The sequence below is a fragment of the Crinia signifera genome, chromosome 2, assembly GCF_055691185.1.
Source record: "Crinia signifera chromosome 2, ASM5569118v1, whole genome shotgun sequence".
NCBI lineage: Eukaryota > Metazoa > Chordata > Amphibia > Anura > Myobatrachidae > Crinia > Crinia signifera.
The window spans coordinates 333,842,958-333,861,600 of NC_139218.1; the positions used below are offsets into that span (position 1 = coordinate 333,842,958).

Genomic DNA, 18,643 nt, shown 5'->3' on the forward strand with positions numbered 1-18,643 from the left:
TTTATCCAGCAAAAGCTGTTTATGCAACTGGCTAGCATCCCTATGTGCATACCACAAAATAAAATAAAAATATGTGTACAGTACATAAGCTATTTTGACAAATCAAAGTCAATTATTACATTTTTAAATTTAGAAATAATATTTACAATGTTTATTTATTACAAATGTGCTCTAATTTTGTACTCGTAAGTTACAGTATTTTAAAAATTGACGATTATAACTAACCAGCTCTAATTATATCAGAATGACTTGCTAAGTGGAGTCCCAATACGTCCTGACCTGTCACTGTTATACTGTATACTGTACGTCTCATTCCGGTTGGTCCAAATAAATCGGACACTTCCTGGAAGTCTAAATACTGCTAAGAAGTCTTATCCGATTTGCAAAAGGAGAGCAAAAGTCGGACAGTCTAGCATCCAACATGGAGAGACTTTTTTTGGAGCCGCTAAAATCGCCTCTCGTTACATCCTGGCCCAAATGTCCCTTTCTTTTAAAAAGAGTGTCATAATAAGCATCTAGCTCTTCCTTTATTATATGTCCTCACTCTTGTTACCTGTCTTTGTAATTTTTTATAAAACAAACTGTTATTTGCAGCATAAAGCACAATGACACCCAGTAAATATCAGCCTCTGATCTACTGTCACATTCGTGAATTTCCTAAAATGTCACCTACACAAAATCTCTAATTAATAAAAGGTGTCAATTATGCATAATAGCAATGTTCCTTTATGGGGTCCTCAATAATCGCACACCCATGGTTTCAGCACAGTAAATATTTAATCTCTGGCTATATTTACAGATATATATATAATTATCTTCAATAAAGCCATATAATACTGTTCTATATATATTTGTTGTCTCTCTTAGGCCTCTAACTTATATAGTATGTCTGATTGGAGCCAGCGGTTGGCTAAATAACAAGACCGTTGGATAACTGCTGTAGAGGCGCGGTTCCCAGACTCCCCAGTGTATACTGTGTACTTGTCCCTGGTGATCTGCCTGGCAGTGAAGCACACTCTCTGTTATTCATTGCAGGCTATTTGGCGGTCTGGTGGTAGACATAAAAAGAAAAGCTCCTTGGTACTGGAGTGACTACAGGGATGCGCTGAGCTTACAGTGTGTGGCTTCTTTCCTCTTCCTGTACTGTGCTTGCATGTCTCCGGTCATCACATTTGGGGGTTTGCTTGGAGAAGCTACAGAAGGCCGAATAGTAAGGAACTAATATGTGCCTCATCCCAACCAGAACCTTTCCCACGTACTCTATCTTCTTGTTATTTCACAAGTCAGCGTAGCACATCTTGCTTCATTATATCAGCTGTGTAATTGCCATCATTGCACTTCTTCTAATCAGGATAATCCCTATCTCTGGCTTTATTTAAGCTTTGAATGTGTCTGGTATCGCCTGGTTAATGACCAATTAATGGGTTTAAAGCTCAGATTTTTTTTTCCTCCGGCGTTCGGCAAGGCCTAATGCCGGCTTTTTGTATTACGTAGCAAACTAACTTTAGCTAATTATGCTGCTAAATTCTCAAATTGTCACCAACAGACTTTAATAACTGGGATGGGGAAGATAATTAAAGTAAAGCACATAGTATTATTCCAGTGTCCTAACCAAACCAATGCTGCTTTGATTGCAGCTGAATGCTGTCTGCAGATAAAGGGCCTGATTCTGGTTGGCTTGCAAATACAAACTCCTTCTTTAATGGACAAAACCATGTGCACTGCAGGTGGGGCAGATGTAACATGTGCAGAGAGAGTTACATGTGGGTGGGGTGTGTACAAAGGCATAACTACCATGGGTGAAGGGGTGCAGCTGCTATGGGGCACATCTTTACTGTCTAAGTAATATATTTTACATACATTTTTAACTAGCAGTTGATAAATAGGGGGCCCTTACAAACTTTTGCTATGGGGTCTACAAATATCTAGTTAAACTGCTATCTATATTCCAGTGTAAAAATAAAGCAGCCAGTATTTATCCTGCACAGAAACAAAATAACTTTCCCAAATGTAACTCAGCATGGTTTTGTCCATTAGAGAAAGGGTTTTCTTTTGCAAGCCAACCAGAATGAGGCCCAAAATGTGTTGATGTGATATAGGAGGCAAGGTGTATAGTGAATAAACGGATCTTTATGCTTCCGCAGAGTGCAATAGAATCCCTGTTTGGTGCTTCTATGACCGGAATTGCTTACTCACTATTTGCCGGACAACCGCTGACTATTTTGGGAAGTACAGGACCTGTGTTGGTGTTCGAGAAGATTCTTTTCAAGTTTTGCAAGTAAGACACCAAGTTTCTGATGACTAATTCGCAGAGAAAAATTGGCTCCTACTGAAATTGCATTTATTTATAGAGCACTTAAAATCCAAATCTTCCTGTTTAAAACTCTAAGTTAATTTATACAATTTAATAAAAACCTGCCATTCTGCTGTGGGTCTGTGAAAAAGTCGAGATTAATAGAATATTAGCTTACATTATATTACAGACAGCTGAATCTCATACTGTATATTTAGCTATGTGCCCTTAATGTGAACTGAGGCAGGTAAAATTGGAAACTGCAGTCATTTCAGCTGCTGCCGCATCACCGTCCCCTGCTCCCACTAATCTGCACACGTTATTCATGGAGAGCAAGAGTGTCAAACCTAACTGTAAGATGTGATAGAGAGCATAAAAAATGTATTTAAATAATTATAATAAACATTTTAGATAGACTATTTCTGTATTCATGCCCGACCACCCTTCTCAGAATGCCTTGTCCTGTGTGACTCGCTAGTGTTGAGCTTCTTATTCACCCGAACAAGGGTAGGATGAGTTACACGGATGTGTGGGATGCCAGTCAAACTTGGATGTTTTTCTTTGAAGGGGCAATCATTTACAAGGCATGTTTTGCCTTGTAACTGATTGCCTCTTTAAAAAAAAAGTCCACATTCGGCCAGCATCTCAAACATCCACCGAACTCGGACTTTATTACATCCTGCCCCAAGTGTGTTAGGACCGGGGTAGATGTATAAAGCAGTGATAAGGGAGGAGAAGTGAGCCAGAGGAGATGTGGCACATGGCAACCAATCAGCACTGAAGTAACATCTATAATTTGCATAATATAAAATTATACAGAGCATCTGATTGGTTGCCATGGGCCACTTCTCCTCTGGCTCACTTCTCCTCCTTTATCACTGCTTCATACATCTACTCAGTCACAAACAGATGCAATAAACTACTTCCTGATACTCACACAGGACCCAGCAGCTCACTAGCGCTAGTCATCTTGTGGGCACTTCTGTGTAGTATATCAGTTTGCGCTCTTAATATGCGGCCATTATTATTCCTAGACCATGACTTTACTTACTCTGTCATTTTCAAATTACTGTTCTAAAAAGACTGAGTATAACATTTCATATTTGTTCTTGTATTGTGAGCTATCCCTTGTTTTGACATTGGGGTGGGTCAACAGTGAAAAGGTTAACCGTATTTACGTGGACCCCAAAAGTCGGACAGGCGCAAGGTTGAGATGGACAAAAGGTCAACACAAGCAACAGGTTGGCATAGAAAAGGTTGACACTAGGTCAATTTGTAGAGTTCAGCACAGGGTCCCCCTACTTAGTGTACCGAGTCCCCTCCCATGGCGTGCTTCACTCGCCATGTGGATGGAAAAGTGTAAAAATGTGCAAAAAAGTAAAAATGTCAAAAAGTCATGTTGACTTTTTCATGTGTCGACCATTTAACCATATTGACCTTTTGATTGACCTTATCAACATTATGTATGTGGACCATATGGTGTCAACATATTGACTATACTTTATGAATATATGTCATGAATTTTCTCAAAAATGTTAATGGGTAAGATTTAATTACTGTTACTATGACTCTGAATAGTCATTTCAGTAGTTCTAAAGATGCCCATACACTACTGCAATGTATCCCAGCGGTGTATGGGCCATCAGATTCCCCTGAGCAATACATTGCATGCGGTCCTTTAACATGCGCTGTATTGCATGTGACCCCGTTCTCTGGCAGCAGGTCCGACTTCTGGCTCAGGTCCGATTGGCACATGACCGTGCATTGGACCCAAGGGGGACATCACACACATCCAATTTGGGCCAATTTCTTAGCCTGATCCGTCGGAATTGGGTGAAATCGTCCCAAATCAGACAAGTATATGGGCACAAAAAATAGAGAAAAATGTAGAGCCCGCCCTAAAGAGGGTAGGGATCTGCAGGGGGCGCTTGGCAGGAGTAGCTTCCCAGCAGCTGCCCAAAACAGGTTAGTTACTCCTGTGTATACATATATAGAAAGCAAAAAAAGAGAAGGAGATAGCAGCGCTTAGATATTAAAAAGAGAAAATTGGATGATCTTTACAATCGTTTTACTTCAATATAAGAAAAATAAGCACACACAAATGAAATGGCACATATAAAACATAATTGGTGCGAATAAAATGCAATTAAAAGCCCAATTCCACACTAGTCTATGGGCACCTTAAGAGTTTTATAGAGGCGGTTAGTGCTGAATGTGTTCCAGCAATCTAGATTGAGTAAGGGAGAGGATCTTATACCTTATGTTTAACTATATTAATAGGTAGGTTAAGGATTGTTGCCGGAGAGCTACAATGGACCAGCTCCTGGCGTACTTTAACCATTCTACAGTATATCTATAATACAATAGAGTGATGTGAATACGGCCATAGGTTATTTTCTTCAAAAGATCTAACATCTAACCCATCTTAAAAAGGTTTCATTGTATGAACATTTGCCAGAATCCGCATCTCTTACTGTGTAGCATATAACAGTATAGAATATAATTCATAATGAATTTGGTCAGTAAAGCAGTCAGTATCTTCAGGAAAATATATGAAATATTTTTCACATTTAATGCTCCTTTTTGGTGTCTTCATTATAGAGGTTCTGGAGGGACTATTGTTATGGTCTGGCCTTTCTTGTTGTTTTTTATCAACTTGACACCAATGCAGCAATTTCATATATTTTTCACGATACAAATGCAAAGCAATTGTGCTAATGATTGTTAATGCATTTGTCCTTTTATAAAAACTGTCCATTTTAATACTTAGGAAAGAGGGGGGGACTGCACACCATATTTTTAAACATAATGAGAGGTGCTACCAAGTTAAGGCTTCTAGTACCATACAGGAAAAAAGAACAATACTGATGCACACTCTAGGTGCTAAGAACACTGATAGTAAAAATAATTTTGATAACTTTTACAATTAACATGGAGTATAATTGAAGTTCTTAGCACAAATTTGCGCAAATATGTGGGCCCATCCACCTCGTCCAGGTGAACTTCATTAGATGGGTCCCTAACATTTCTAATACTAACACATTATATAATAATATAAAATATAAAAAGCCTTAACTTCCAGCCCCCCCCCCCCTCTTTCCCAAATATTTGTGTATATATTGTACACTGAAGGTAAGGCACCTTCATTCTGGCACTGGCACCCCTCCCATCTACCTTCAGGTGTTTTAATTAGCACAGGTTCCTACATTGCTGACTGCATGTTAATATGGGCTCTATTTGAAGGTAAGACCTAGATAAATTTATATAATGTGTTAGTATTAGAAATGTTAGGGACCCTTCTAATGAAGTTCACCTGGACGCGGTGGATGGGCCCACATATTTGCGCAAATGTGTGCGAAGAACTTCAATTATACTCCATGTTAATTGTAAGAGTTATCAAAATTATTTTTACTATCAGTGTTCTTAGCACCTAGAGTGTGCATCAGTATTGTTCTTTTTTCCCATTGTGATACTTATACTTATTTAGTTTGTTTTATTTATGTTTTGAGTAGAACATAATGATTTCTTCGATTAAATAAAAAAGGTTTTCAGACTTCAGGCTACATCATTCATACTATCCCTTTCTGGTTAATTTTAAGTATTAACCAGAAAAGAGTCTGTGCCTAAATCAAAGTACAATGTGGCTATATCCAGATCAATCAATATCACCTTCATAACCCTCCACAAATTGGTTTTCCATTGATCACAGTTTGATCACAATTGTGTCACAATTTTTTATGTATTGTTAGAAAAAGCACATTATCTGGTATTTGAAAGGATCGGAACAAAGCACAGGATCACACAGAATATGAGACTTGCTATTAAACGTTCTTTGAATGTGAGATCTCAGTAGATTAAATAGTCACTGCACACTTCCATATCTTCAAGCATCATATTACCTGCTTTATAGAGCACATGTTCTGTTTAGGGAGTTTATTTGCCTTGTTATTTTGGTATTTTTATTATTACCGTGAATGACAACCTGTCTGTTCCTTTTCTATATACTGTTGTCTTCTCTCTTACAGAGACTATCATCTCTCCTATCTCTCGCTGAGAGCATGCATTGGACTTTGGACAGCTTTCCTCTGCATTGTTCTTGTTGCCACTGATGCCAGCTCTTTGGTCTGTTACATCACGCGTTTTACAGAAGAAGCATTTGCGTCACTGATTTGCATCATTTTTATCTATGAAGCCATAGAGAAGCTGATACACTTGGGGGAGACATATCCCATTCACATGCACAGCCAACTGGACAAGCTAACCCTTTATTAGTAAGTGTCCATGCATGGCTGTTCATGTTTGTTATGTGTGTACAATGTTTATGTAATGGATAAATCACTCTGGTATACATACACATTGACAGAGATGTGAATTTATCACAGTCCCCAAGAGGCAAGTTGGAGTTTGGTGCCCCACCTTAAATGAAAGGTAAAACTGCCGGTTGGCCAGGGTCAGTCACACGAGATTCAACTGTCTGCTGAACTCAGAATCGGCACTCACTGATGGGTTCCGCCTCATGGTCCAGTAGGAGCAGTTGGTACAGGGCCTGATTAATGGTTCCAGGTGCCTTTGGATAATACATATGTAGCTCCCCTTGTAATGCTGCTAAACACATGTTCATACTGCCCCCCCCCCCCCCCCCCCCCCGAGTTCCTGGCGCCCTAAGCTGCAGCCTTATTAGGCTATTTGTTAATCAGGCACTGAGCTGGTACACCGTTAGTGCATTCAGGTGGGGGCCACCCTGTCCCCTATTGCAGAGGTTAGCAGGGCTCCTGGGATAGGGCCAATTTATATTATGCATACATTATGTGACGGCCTTCCTTTCTGTTTAGCTGTAAATGTGCTGCTCCGGATGTACCATCAAACAAGACCTTACTTTACTGGAAGGAAAACAACATCAGCCTCTCTGATAATGACTGGGACAATCTAACTGTCAGTGTAAGTACATGCAGTGGCGTAACTATACATTTTGCTTCCCCAAGCCAGAACTTTTTTTAGGTGCCCGCAAGAATGCCCCATACACAATACCTCTCTGTCTTTACTCTGAGACAAGTTTATTCAATTGTGCAATGCGTGCAGCCACGCTGGGGGATCAGATTCTTGCAAGGAGAAGCCAGCATCATAAGACACTTATAGGAGGCATAATGCATAGCTGCTCCCAGTGCCATGGAGTTACCGCTACCCTGTACTTATATCAAGCAGCTGGCAGGCAAGAAAGCTGCAACAAGTCTGCACTCACCGGAGGGAGGAGCTGGAAAACTGGTTGTCCACCACTGCTGCCATTGCCGATGGGTCCCACTGATGGTGCTTCCTGGTGCCCGCCGCTGCTTAGTGACTGTCGCTCGGCCCGCTCCCCTAACAGAGTGGAAGAGAGCTCTTCATTACTCTCGTCCTGGGGAGCCACGGCACAGGCTTGTGAAAAGCCGCCTACCGGTTACTCTGAAGCAGCGGCAGCACTTACACAAATATAAACTTGGCCACGCCAGTGCAGCGGACAGCGGCTGACAGCTTGCATTGTAGCGCTATGTGCCGTCGGAGCAGGAATAACTGCTTATTTGAAAAGACCGGCCGGATGCTGATTGGTTTACAGAATTCAACCAGTCAGTGTCTGGCCGATCTTTTCAAATCAGCAGCGCTTCCCGCCCCGACGGCACATAGCGCTACAAGGCAAGCTGTCCGCCGCGATCTAGATAATCCTTGCTGTTGCACATAGGTGAGGGGGGGACCTGCGGCAGCCTGATGTCAGTGACGGGCGCTGCTGACACATGACTGGACACAGTGGCGGTAGCTATCCTGTGCCAGGCGCCCACCACAGACCCCGCTGGCCCCGCTCCCCCAAGCCGCTGTGGGGGCTGCCACATGATAGCTACGCCACTGAGTACATGGCAAGAGGCATACTGCAGAAGACTGCTTTAACTAAGCTGTATATAATGCTCAGAAATTGCAAGGTGCTCAAATCTATAGTTTGAAGTATGCAGAAAAAAATTATTTACTGCTAAAAGTGAATCTGGAAAGTGCACAGTGCTGGTGTTTCCTGTTCTGGTGTAGGGATGAGTGAGGCGTGTCAGTACTATTGCCCACACAAAGTACGATTTTCTGAGGAAGGACAAACCCTCAACCCAGCTTGTTTTAATAATAATGTACAACAGCATTTTTTTTAAAACATTGCATCTAATCCATAGATGCCACCAGCACAAATAAGATTTCAGACCTCTTTGCTTCTGCCAGTGAGTCATACTTCCTGGGGCTCTACGGTTACACTATCCAAACACTCAGTGAGTGATAAAGGTGACGCTACTAAGCGCTCAATTCCATTATGTTAGAGGGCTGACAGAGGCTCATCTGTCTTCTCTAGCTACCCAGAAACCACTAATTAGGATCAGATGAAATGGCTTTTGTTGATGAGAAAACCCACTCTCTGCCTTTTTATAACACAAATGACATTGCTGAATGGTAATAAATATACTCCTGCCAGACTATAATGAAAAAGAGTAGCTAATACTTTTGTCTAGGTCTGCCTGTTATATAATGCTTACATTATGTAATAGGTTAGGTTATAGGACAGGACCAAACCTGAAGTGCAATAGTTCAGAATTATAATCGGTAATTACCAAAACATTAATGCTAGGCATTACTATAGACAGTAATATTATATTATCCTGCAGGGTCCTCCTATGTTTTGATGGTCTGTAACCACCGTTTGTTCTATCAATGTTTTCAATTGCAAAGCTTAATGGAATTTGCTGCTCTATGTAAGATCATGTTAATAAATAAGTAGATAAAAATTACTGACCAGTTTGTGTCAAGTGGAAATTCTAATTCTTTTAAGTGAAATACCTACATTAAGGAAATAAATGGTCTGTATGCAGTGATATCTTTTATTTCCTAGGAATGTAAGATGATGCAAGGAGAGTTTGTGGGACCAGCCTGCGACGAACATGGGCCGTACACCCCAGATGTTCTTTTCTGGTCCGCCATCTTGTTTTTCACCACATTTGCGCTGTCCGGCACATTGAAGACGTTTAAAACAAGTCGGTACTTTCCTACTAAGGTAAGAGTGAAACTGTTCTCCACAGGATTACATGTGTTATGTTAGTTGTTGAAATGACGACATACAGCATGTTAACTATATAATGTCGGCATTTTTCACAATTTTGACATCTAACTGTAATGTTGACATTTCAAGTATGTTGACATGTGGTATGTCAGTATTTTAATTGTGTTGACATAACATTTTTTTTTTAAATTGAGTAGTTTTTTATTGGTTTTGTATATGAAAAACAAAAACAAAACAATACGCTACAATACAAGCGGTGGTACTACAAAGGGTGCATATTTCGGAAAGGGGAAATCCATAAACACATACATATATCGGTTACAGAAAAGTAGCTATAAGGAGTCGTGTTTATAGGTACAAGGATATATTGAGCGAAGATCGACCTTCCAAGGCGCTGATAAACACATAAACTCTGAGGCGCCATTCGTGGCTTCATGGACATATGTATATAAAGGAGAGTGCGAGTATATCATTGTTTTTCTCAGTAATTATTAAGCACCATCAAATTGCAATGTAAAACAGTTTTAAGTTGAAAGCACCACTAAACAATATGCAATAATCTACTGCTAACCTACTTAAATTTCAAAAAGAGAAAGTAAACCCACCACCTTACCTAAACCCACTAGCTCTATTAAAATAAACCACCCAAAATCCCAAAGCAAACCTCCCACATAACCCCCACCCTGTACAACCCACCCCAACTAAGGTGTGCCTGGATCCCATTAACTACCCCCTACCCCTTCCCTAATCTAAACTAATCTAAACAAACTCTCTCTCCCCAAGATCAGGATATTGGATATTGGAACAGAGATATGTCGGGGCAATGGCATGAATATTATATACTGTACTTGTTAATGCAAATATGTAGTAACTTATAACATATAACCACATAGGTGAGGCCGAATTGACTCCAACAGAATTATAGGTTTAAATTAAAAAAAAAAAGGCATATAGGATAGTCGGTACCTTATTGACGGACAACAAGAAAATCAGGATATACATTTATTCTATACTGTTAGTCTGGCCATTCTTCCAAATCAGGAAAAGTCATTGGATCAGGGTCCTTGCCGACAACATGGGGGGATATAAGGATAAGTTCCACAATAATAATACGACCATACCCAGCCAAATACAGAGTATAGGATACGAAAATGGGGCAGTCCCAAGCAGGTGCTATCAGCACAAAGATGTTGGATAGTCCTGGAGTGGTCAATTCTGAAGGCATGAAGAAGTTGCAAATAAATCAGGTCATCATATTGGAAATTGACAACATGAGGATAACTTTTCTCCACTGGGTAGGGTATCATTGGGTAAAAGTGGGTGAGCTCAGAGCCAATAGGGGAATATGCAGATATCTCTACAGTAGGGGAAATTAATGGATCCGACACTTTGACATCAATTGTAGGTTCAGGATCAGAACAGGGCAACTAGCTAGTGTCAGTTATTGAAGAAAGCATCCGCATCAGTTTCGGTGAAGAGGCATTCAGCGCCACCAGGATAGTAGACACGGTAATGGCCATCGTGAGGTAAGTATAGAGGATGGACCTACCAGCACAAGAGGACCACCAGGAGTGTAGTGCAATTGAGCAGTCTCTGTGAACAGGCGATGGCTAGCATGCCGCCCAGATCAACAGAGTTGGATGTACAGTCCAGCAGGATAAACGCAGGCACCCGGAGCTCAAAATGGCCACCAATCACAGCCAACGTTTCGCACAAATCGACACAAGCAGCCCAGGGTCGTCAGGATCCCGCAGCACATCCCACGGAGCAAGTATCCAGCAACTATGACAGCAATATGCGTCCCACCAGGATTTAAACCCCTCCCTGCGGGCTTCAGACAGATAAGGAATGCCCGCCGAGCCCAGTGTCTGCAGAAGTATCTTAACACAGGCACCTCCGACCAGGAGACAGGCAGGCAAGATGGCGCCGGGCCCCCCATGCGGCCAAGCAGCGCGCCTCGTCAGAGACAACTCCCGCTCTCCCCGCTACTCCTCAGGAGAGTCTCCAGGCACCCAAACCCGCCCAGTTCACAGATCGCAGCAGGCCCTCCAGTCAACCAGTTCTCCACAATCCGTCAAGGCGGTCCACAAGTGGCGCCCGTAACTCAGGAGCAGTTCCGATGCAAGAGGAGGTGAGTATAGAGTGTCCACGGGTCCCGGGGAAGGATATCTATACAGGATAATGACGGAGCTCCCGGTCCCTGCACCCTCTCACAATGCCGGCAAAGCCACGCCCCCTTGACATAACATTTTGACATTCTAGTGAATGTGTTTGAGGAGAAAATGTGATACCGAAAACTTGTGTAAAGGGTCCTACACACGGGGAGATGCTGGAGCGTTCTGAGCGGTGCTAGATCTCGAACAGCACTTCAACAAGATTGTGCAGCACACAGCGACTTGTCAGCACTGTGGGGGCTATTTTGGTTCACTCTTTCTGACAAATTCCTTCTTAGATGGACAATACCATGTGCACTGCAGGGGGGCAGATGTAAAATGTGCAGAGAGAATTAGATTTGGGTGAGTTATTTTGTTTCTGTCAGAACGAGTGAACCAAAATAGCCCCCTGTTTGCTGAGCGATCTGTCAGGGCCAATGTTCTATGATGAGAATACTGGCCCTGACACCAGCGATTATAGCTTTATATAGCATGCCGGATATTCCTCGCCGGGCGATAGTGATGCACAGGACCACGCATCGCTATCACTATGGTACCTACTCATAGTGATGTAGGGGCATTTTCTAAGCGATCTAGTGAGATCACTTAGAAAATGCCATCAAATCGCCTTGTGTGTAGGCCCCATAAGAACTTAAAAATTAGAAAGTCTGTGAATTAATGTGAATTTATATTTTGCTTAGGTTCGATCAATGGTGAGTGACTTTGCGGTATTTCTCACAATCCTGTCCATGGTAATTCTGGATTATTTAATTGGAGTTCCGTCTCCAAAACTTCAGGTCCCAAATGAATTCAAGGTAATTTGAGATCATAAGAGGGAATTTACCTATTGTTTTGTAGATGGTTTCGTATTTTTCACAACAGTCGGAAATATCGGGCATCAGACTCAACGATGCAGATTCCACTTTTTAAATAGTCGAACCTGCATGGTCGAAAACGGCCGCTGGATTGTAGAATTCACAAAGTTTCGACAATCTGTGTCTGTTTTCAGCGATCCACAGGCTTTTTAACTGTCATTGAATAGGTCATATGGCTTGTTTCGGGCTTTACCGTTCCCAGACAGAGTTTGTATTGTATAAAACCGTTCAAAAGATGAAAAAAGAAACAAACAACCCATCAAGATTTTTTCCACGTATTGACTATAAAGATGATGACTTTTTTCTTGTGTTGACCTCTTTACCATGTTGACCATATGCATGTCCACCTACCATATGGATCCCCATATAAACCTATAGTAAGTTCCTTCAGTGTTCAGCACTAGATTGTTGCGTTTATGTTATGTACAGTATTATGTAGCTGTATATTAGCTGAGACATTGAGCAATACATAACCCAGAGTATCCATCTGGGTTATGTATTCCTGTATAACCCAGAGTAGAATCATCGGTTGTACGAGCCTTTGTTCATGCATAGAGGCATGTCTGATTCTATATTTACTTCCTACTAGCCAACTAGAGATGACAGAGGGTGGTTTGTGAACCCAATTGGAACAAATCCTTGGTGGACCGTTTTTCCAACAGTAATTCCCGCTCTGTTATGCACTATTCTGATTTTTATGGACCAGCAGATTACGGCTGTCATTATTAACAGGAAGGAGCATAAACTGAAGGTAAGCTGTGATTAATATAATAAGAATGTTGCGGGAAAAGCATACAAATACTCTGCAGCGACATGCACCACTGTATATTTGTACAGTCCCAAGGATAGTCAACCTGTGGCCCTTCAGCTGCTGTGGAACTGCCTGCTAAATATGTGGCAGTGCATGCTCAAAAGTGTAGATAGATGTTGTTGAATACCCCTACTCTACTAGATGATATTGGCTTTATTATGTACAGAGCAGAATTAAGATCCCATTGGTGGGCCCTAGGAAAGCAAATGGTCTGTGAACCCCCCCCCCCCCCTTTCAGATCCCCGTACGCATGCACCACACCAAAGAGTGACACATTTTGTGATTTTTTTTAATCACAAGGCGGCCGCTGTTTGACTTACAGGAACCCTGCATTTGGGGGTGGTAACTGCCCGTTTTTTGGGAGTGTCAGGAAAAACACAGGTGTGCCCAAGCATTTTGAGGGAGGGTGTGTGATGTTGGCTCCGTCCTCGATCACCTGCTTATGTCACACACGAAGCGTCAATTCTTGGATACGCATGGACTGCACACCCTGGAAAAATCATTAGAGGGTGACTGAGTTGCGTTTGGATTTGCAGCGAGTCACCCATCAGCATGATTTCCACAAGCCATTCTCAGTCTTGCACAGGGCAAGTTTTTACTCTGGCGGGGCAACAGTTATCTGATCCTAGGTCTCCACAGTTATCAGGTTACCCCCTATATCCCCTATATCGTCTGCCCCAGTATTTCAGGGAGTACAAGGGAAATCATGAGGGACATTGTAAATGTCCAAACTATGGCCCTTCAGCTGTTGTGAAACTAAAAGTCCCATTATGCCTTGCCGCAGTTTGCTATTAGGGAATGCTAAAACTATGGAAAGCATGCTGGGATGTGTAGTTTCACAACAGCTGGAAGGCCACAGTTTGGACATGCCTGGTTTAGTGTGTACCCACTTTTCATGTGAAACTCCAATATATTGTTTGGCAATAAGACCTATTTTATTACCCATCCTGCAGACCTTAATTAGCCTTTTTATCTCCCTATCAGAAAGGTTGCGGTTACCATTTGGACCTGCTGATGGTGGGAGTGATGCTGGGAATATGCTCTATCATGGGATTACCATGGTTTGTCGCTGCCACTGTCCTTTCTATCACCCATGTGAATAGCCTTAAGCTGGAGTCTGAATGCTCAGCTCCGGGAGAACAGCCTAAGTTTCTTGGTATCCGAGAGCAGCGAGTGACGGGCCTGATGATATTTGTGCTCATGGGATGTTCTGTGTTCATGACTACAGTGCTGAAGGTAAAGCAGGACACATGAGCTAATCTGTCTGTCTATCTATTTTTTGTAGTTATGTCTTCTGTCTACAGTAGCTATCTAGCTACAATTTCTATCCACGGAATCTACAGTATCTTCTATCTGTACAGTCAAGAGACTTATTGACGAACGTATTGTTGTTCATCTAAAATACAAATAGATGTCCCCAGCATTGGTAATGGCTCATGCTGCACTTCAAGTCCCTATCTAATGCTGTTGTTACATAAATGGGCACTCGGCACAGACACCTTATATATCTTATACATACTCTATTATTATTAGTGGGATTTTTTCAGTTTGAAAATTGAGAGATACCAGTTAAAATATATTCATGCTATTTACAAAAGCAAATTATCTGTATCACGCATAGACAAACCTGAATAAGCATTAATATGGAAGAATACTTTCCTAATGTTCCCCATGTTAAATAACTTATTGTTTTACAGTTTATCCCAATGCCAGTTCTATACGGAGTATTTCTGTACATGGGGGTATCTTCACTGAGAGGAATACAGGTAAGTGCACTATGTTTATTGATTACCAGAAATAACCTGCTGTGTGGTCCACGCTGTGCCTTACTATTGGATTGATGCATACGTTGTAAAACTCCTGATGAAGGTCCTCTATGGACTGAAACGCTAATATTACGTTGAGTATACTAATATGTCGTGTTACTTATGATCTTCCAAATACACAGCTGATTTTATCTGCATTTAATTAAAACCTGGAGAGTGCGTCCTTTTTTCTCTATATACATGAACTCGTCACTTAGTTCTGGATGACACCCTGGGAGTTACCTTTTTGTTGGATGGAGTGCGATCTTGTATTCTACAATTTTTTATATATATATATATATATATATATATATATATATATACAGTGTATGTATGTATGTATGTGTATATATATATATAATTAGAATATAGTACCATTTTTAACAAAGCAAACAAGCAGAGGTCATCACAGTGTACATTTTGATTTTCCCTGGTGGTATATGCCTTTGCCCAGTATCTGCCAGCTCTTCTTGTAATGTGCTTTCTCCTGCCAGGCTGCATGCCAGCCTACGTGCATTAGTACAGTACGCAGAATGTCAGTTCACATGAGCTGAAGAGGCTGCACACATTGTCCTCATTGGAAAAGGGTGCACTTGTCTCTTATGCTGCAGGAGGATTGGCAGACTGTTATTCCCCTCTTGCTGGCAAATGCTCTTGGGTGCCTGTGTAAATTGCTCTCAGCAAATCTCCCATGAGATAGGTAATATTCTACCTGTCTGTGGCAACTGATCAGCATGGCTGTCAGGGCGGCCAGTGAGGACTGCTGTGTGACAGATCACAGCACCTAATTGCTTTGAGCTGGAGGGGGAGGCAAGGGAGAAAGGAGAGGACAGGTAGTTGAAGAACATATTACCATGTATGACTTTTTATGTTCCAGTTACCATACATATTATAAATCTACCAGTGCAAACTCGGTGCTGCGTCTCCTGTGTTATGTACAGTAATGACCTCGTCTGACTTTGACAATGTAGAAGTTAAAACACTCATCACTCTTCAGTTTTTCTCAACATTATGCAACCAAGAATGAATTCTCTTGATACAGAGTAAATTAATTGAAATGCCATCTCCAGTGATATGCAAATGACTTCCTGGGGCAAAACACGACTCATATTAATAAAAACTCCAATTACATTTAATAAGACTTCAAGCTTAGTTTTAAATGGCTTTTTTCTTTTTTAAGAAGTAAAATACAGAAAACGTCTTTCTCCATTCTACAGTACTTTGATAAGATGTATATACTTTCTTTATAATATGTTGGCTACTATAGTATAATATACACTATCATTGTATATTATTTGTTACAGTACCAGTTATTTATATAGTGCCTGTATATTAGTAGGCACTTTACAGAGCATTTCCTCATTCGCATTTCCCTCTACCGCAATAGAGGGGGTGATTCAGGTTGGTACGCTATGTATTGTATTTGGCTCGGGGACTGATGTTTGGGTTTGCGCATGCGTATCAGTGAATATACATATGTGCAGACCCGATGTGCGAATGCTGGCCGGGTAGTGGGCGGGCAGGGGGCTGTCATATGGGGACACAAAAACGGTGGGTGCACCCAGCAAAACGCTGGGTATCCCCATGGGAATGCAGGTGTGGCGAAGCCTGTGCGAGTCTTGGGGCTGACGTCAGCCCCCGCCTTGTTCTCGGCCATTTCTTAGGCAAAAATAAATAATCTAGACTGACTTTTATTTGCAATCGGGGATAAATTATCGGATGGTCAGCGACCACTGAATGATTTTTCACCCGTACGCCCGCATGCAAATGGATGGGTAAGCGTACACGTCCATTCGCATGTCGGCGCCGACATTCATGTGTTTGGGGGTTGTCGTTTACTCCCCCGGCGGGCGACATTTACCTGCTCACTAAGCAGCGAAAGAATGCTGCTTAGCGAATGGGTCTGAATAAGGGCCCAGTGTTATTACTGTTTTTGTTCCCAAATATAACATGCTGGGGAGTATAATGGCACTATACAAGTAAATAATAGGTTCATATTGTTGGCTTTAAAAGAACTTTCAATACTAGAAATGTAAAATAAAATACTAGAACACAGCTGTCAAATCCAAATAACTACTTAGAACCCAATTAATTTAACATAATCCACATAATCATTACCAGTAACTGTTCATTTCCTTCCTGCATAAACTGACTACAGTACCTCTCTTGCTGTGTTTTCCAGTTCTTTGACCGTCTACTTCTCTTTGCAATGCCGGCCAAACATCAACCAGATTTTATCTACCTGCGGCACGTCCCCCTGCGCAAAGTCCATCTGTTCACTATCATTCAGCTCACCTGTCTGGTCTTACTGTGGGTTATAAAGGCATCTCCAGCTGCTATTGTGTTCCCAATGATGGTAAAATATATGTGTATACTGTGTCTCTATAGTTTATGTTCTCCCAGGATAGAAGTATAATCTACTCCAATTATATATTAGAAACTCTTGCCTAACAATGCCTGAAACAAGCTTTTATAGTATGTTAATATAATACATAAAGGTTTTATTCCCATTGACACTAAGAGGGAAATTTAATAGGGTGAGCAATTCAGAAAGTGAGAGATTTGGTAAGAAATCTGCAGGTTTTATAAAGCGGCAATCATTTACACTGCAAACCCAGTGTGATTTTGCAGTGTAAATGATTGCCGCTTTAAAAAGACTGCAGATTTCTTACCAAATCTCTCACTTTCTGTATCTCTTATCCTATTACATTTCACCCTAAAGCCAGTTAATCTTCATAAAGTCATTTTCATTCTGTTTTAAGAAGAACCACACCTTAATATAATGATAAAAAAACACAAGTGTATTAGTCTTTTGTATGTCCTCTGTAGTCCTCTTGTCATGGATGAGGTCTTCTCTAATACTATATTATATAGGATTTGATACATTTTTGCACTTCCACTGTATGACACATTAAGGGCGGTATTCAATCTGGGATTCCGACTATCCGAACATCCCTTCAGTCGGAATCCCGGGCCATGTTCGCTCAGCTTGACTGTAACATCAGCATTTAATGTTCCGGCTGTCAAGTGTTGGAAAGTTGGCGTTTCGGTGAAAACGCCCGGGGATTGAATTGAACAATCCGCTGCCGTTTCTGACAAAACAGATCCAACTTGTTTTAAAGTTGGATCTTTTTTGTCAGAATCTGCCTTCAGTGGTGTCGGAAACAGAAGCCGCTATTTCCCCTGTTCCATATAGTGGCCAACATTGAATACCCCTCTAAGTGTTCTGCATAAATATATTCTGTACTCCATTACTGAATGGGTTGTGGTAATTATATTGGCAGTACCTTATAATGGAAAAAGGAATCACTACACACAGCAACATTATGTGTGCAAAGGCCATTGTGTTTTATTTTAAAATTTAAAATAATTTGATTGCATTTGGATTTTTGTATCCAGTTTTGAGATCTGTTATGTTGTAGCCATAACTGTACTTTTTTATGTAAGGAAACTGCACAGTGCTCTACAGACATTTGCTGTGGTTACTGCTGTTCCTTTTTGGCATGAATGTAGTGTTCGACTGGTACATGAAGGGCCCACTGGGGGGGGGGGATGCAGTGGTAGGGGCCCAACTTTAGGGGTGTGGCCAGCTTCCAGAGGGAGTGTGGCCAGCCACTACAGTGGCTTGGCTTACCATTAGAGAGTGTAA

The 18,643-nt window shown here is 41.4% G+C and overlaps 1 protein-coding gene across 1 annotated transcript in view; it reads left to right on the plus strand.

Moving 5' to 3' along the window:
- Nucleotides 1-18,643, plus strand: part of LOC146057790 (electroneutral sodium bicarbonate exchanger 1) — a 170,104-nt gene that overhangs the window by 141,614 nt on the left and 9,847 nt on the right. Inside the window, exons 12-21 of the mRNA XM_083169467.1 lie at nucleotides 1,036-1,210; nucleotides 2,145-2,278; nucleotides 6,319-6,564; nucleotides 7,126-7,231; nucleotides 9,183-9,344; nucleotides 12,205-12,318; nucleotides 12,968-13,129; nucleotides 14,174-14,425; nucleotides 14,887-14,955; nucleotides 17,177-17,350. Of these exons, the coding sequence (XP_083025593.1) occupies nucleotides 1,036-1,210; nucleotides 2,145-2,278; nucleotides 6,319-6,564; nucleotides 7,126-7,231; nucleotides 9,183-9,344; nucleotides 12,205-12,318; nucleotides 12,968-13,129; nucleotides 14,174-14,425; nucleotides 14,887-14,955; nucleotides 17,177-17,350 (1,594 nt within the window). The remainder of the gene's footprint in view (nucleotides 1-1,035; nucleotides 1,211-2,144; nucleotides 2,279-6,318; nucleotides 6,565-7,125; nucleotides 7,232-9,182; nucleotides 9,345-12,204; nucleotides 12,319-12,967; nucleotides 13,130-14,173; nucleotides 14,426-14,886; nucleotides 14,956-17,176; nucleotides 17,351-18,643) is intronic.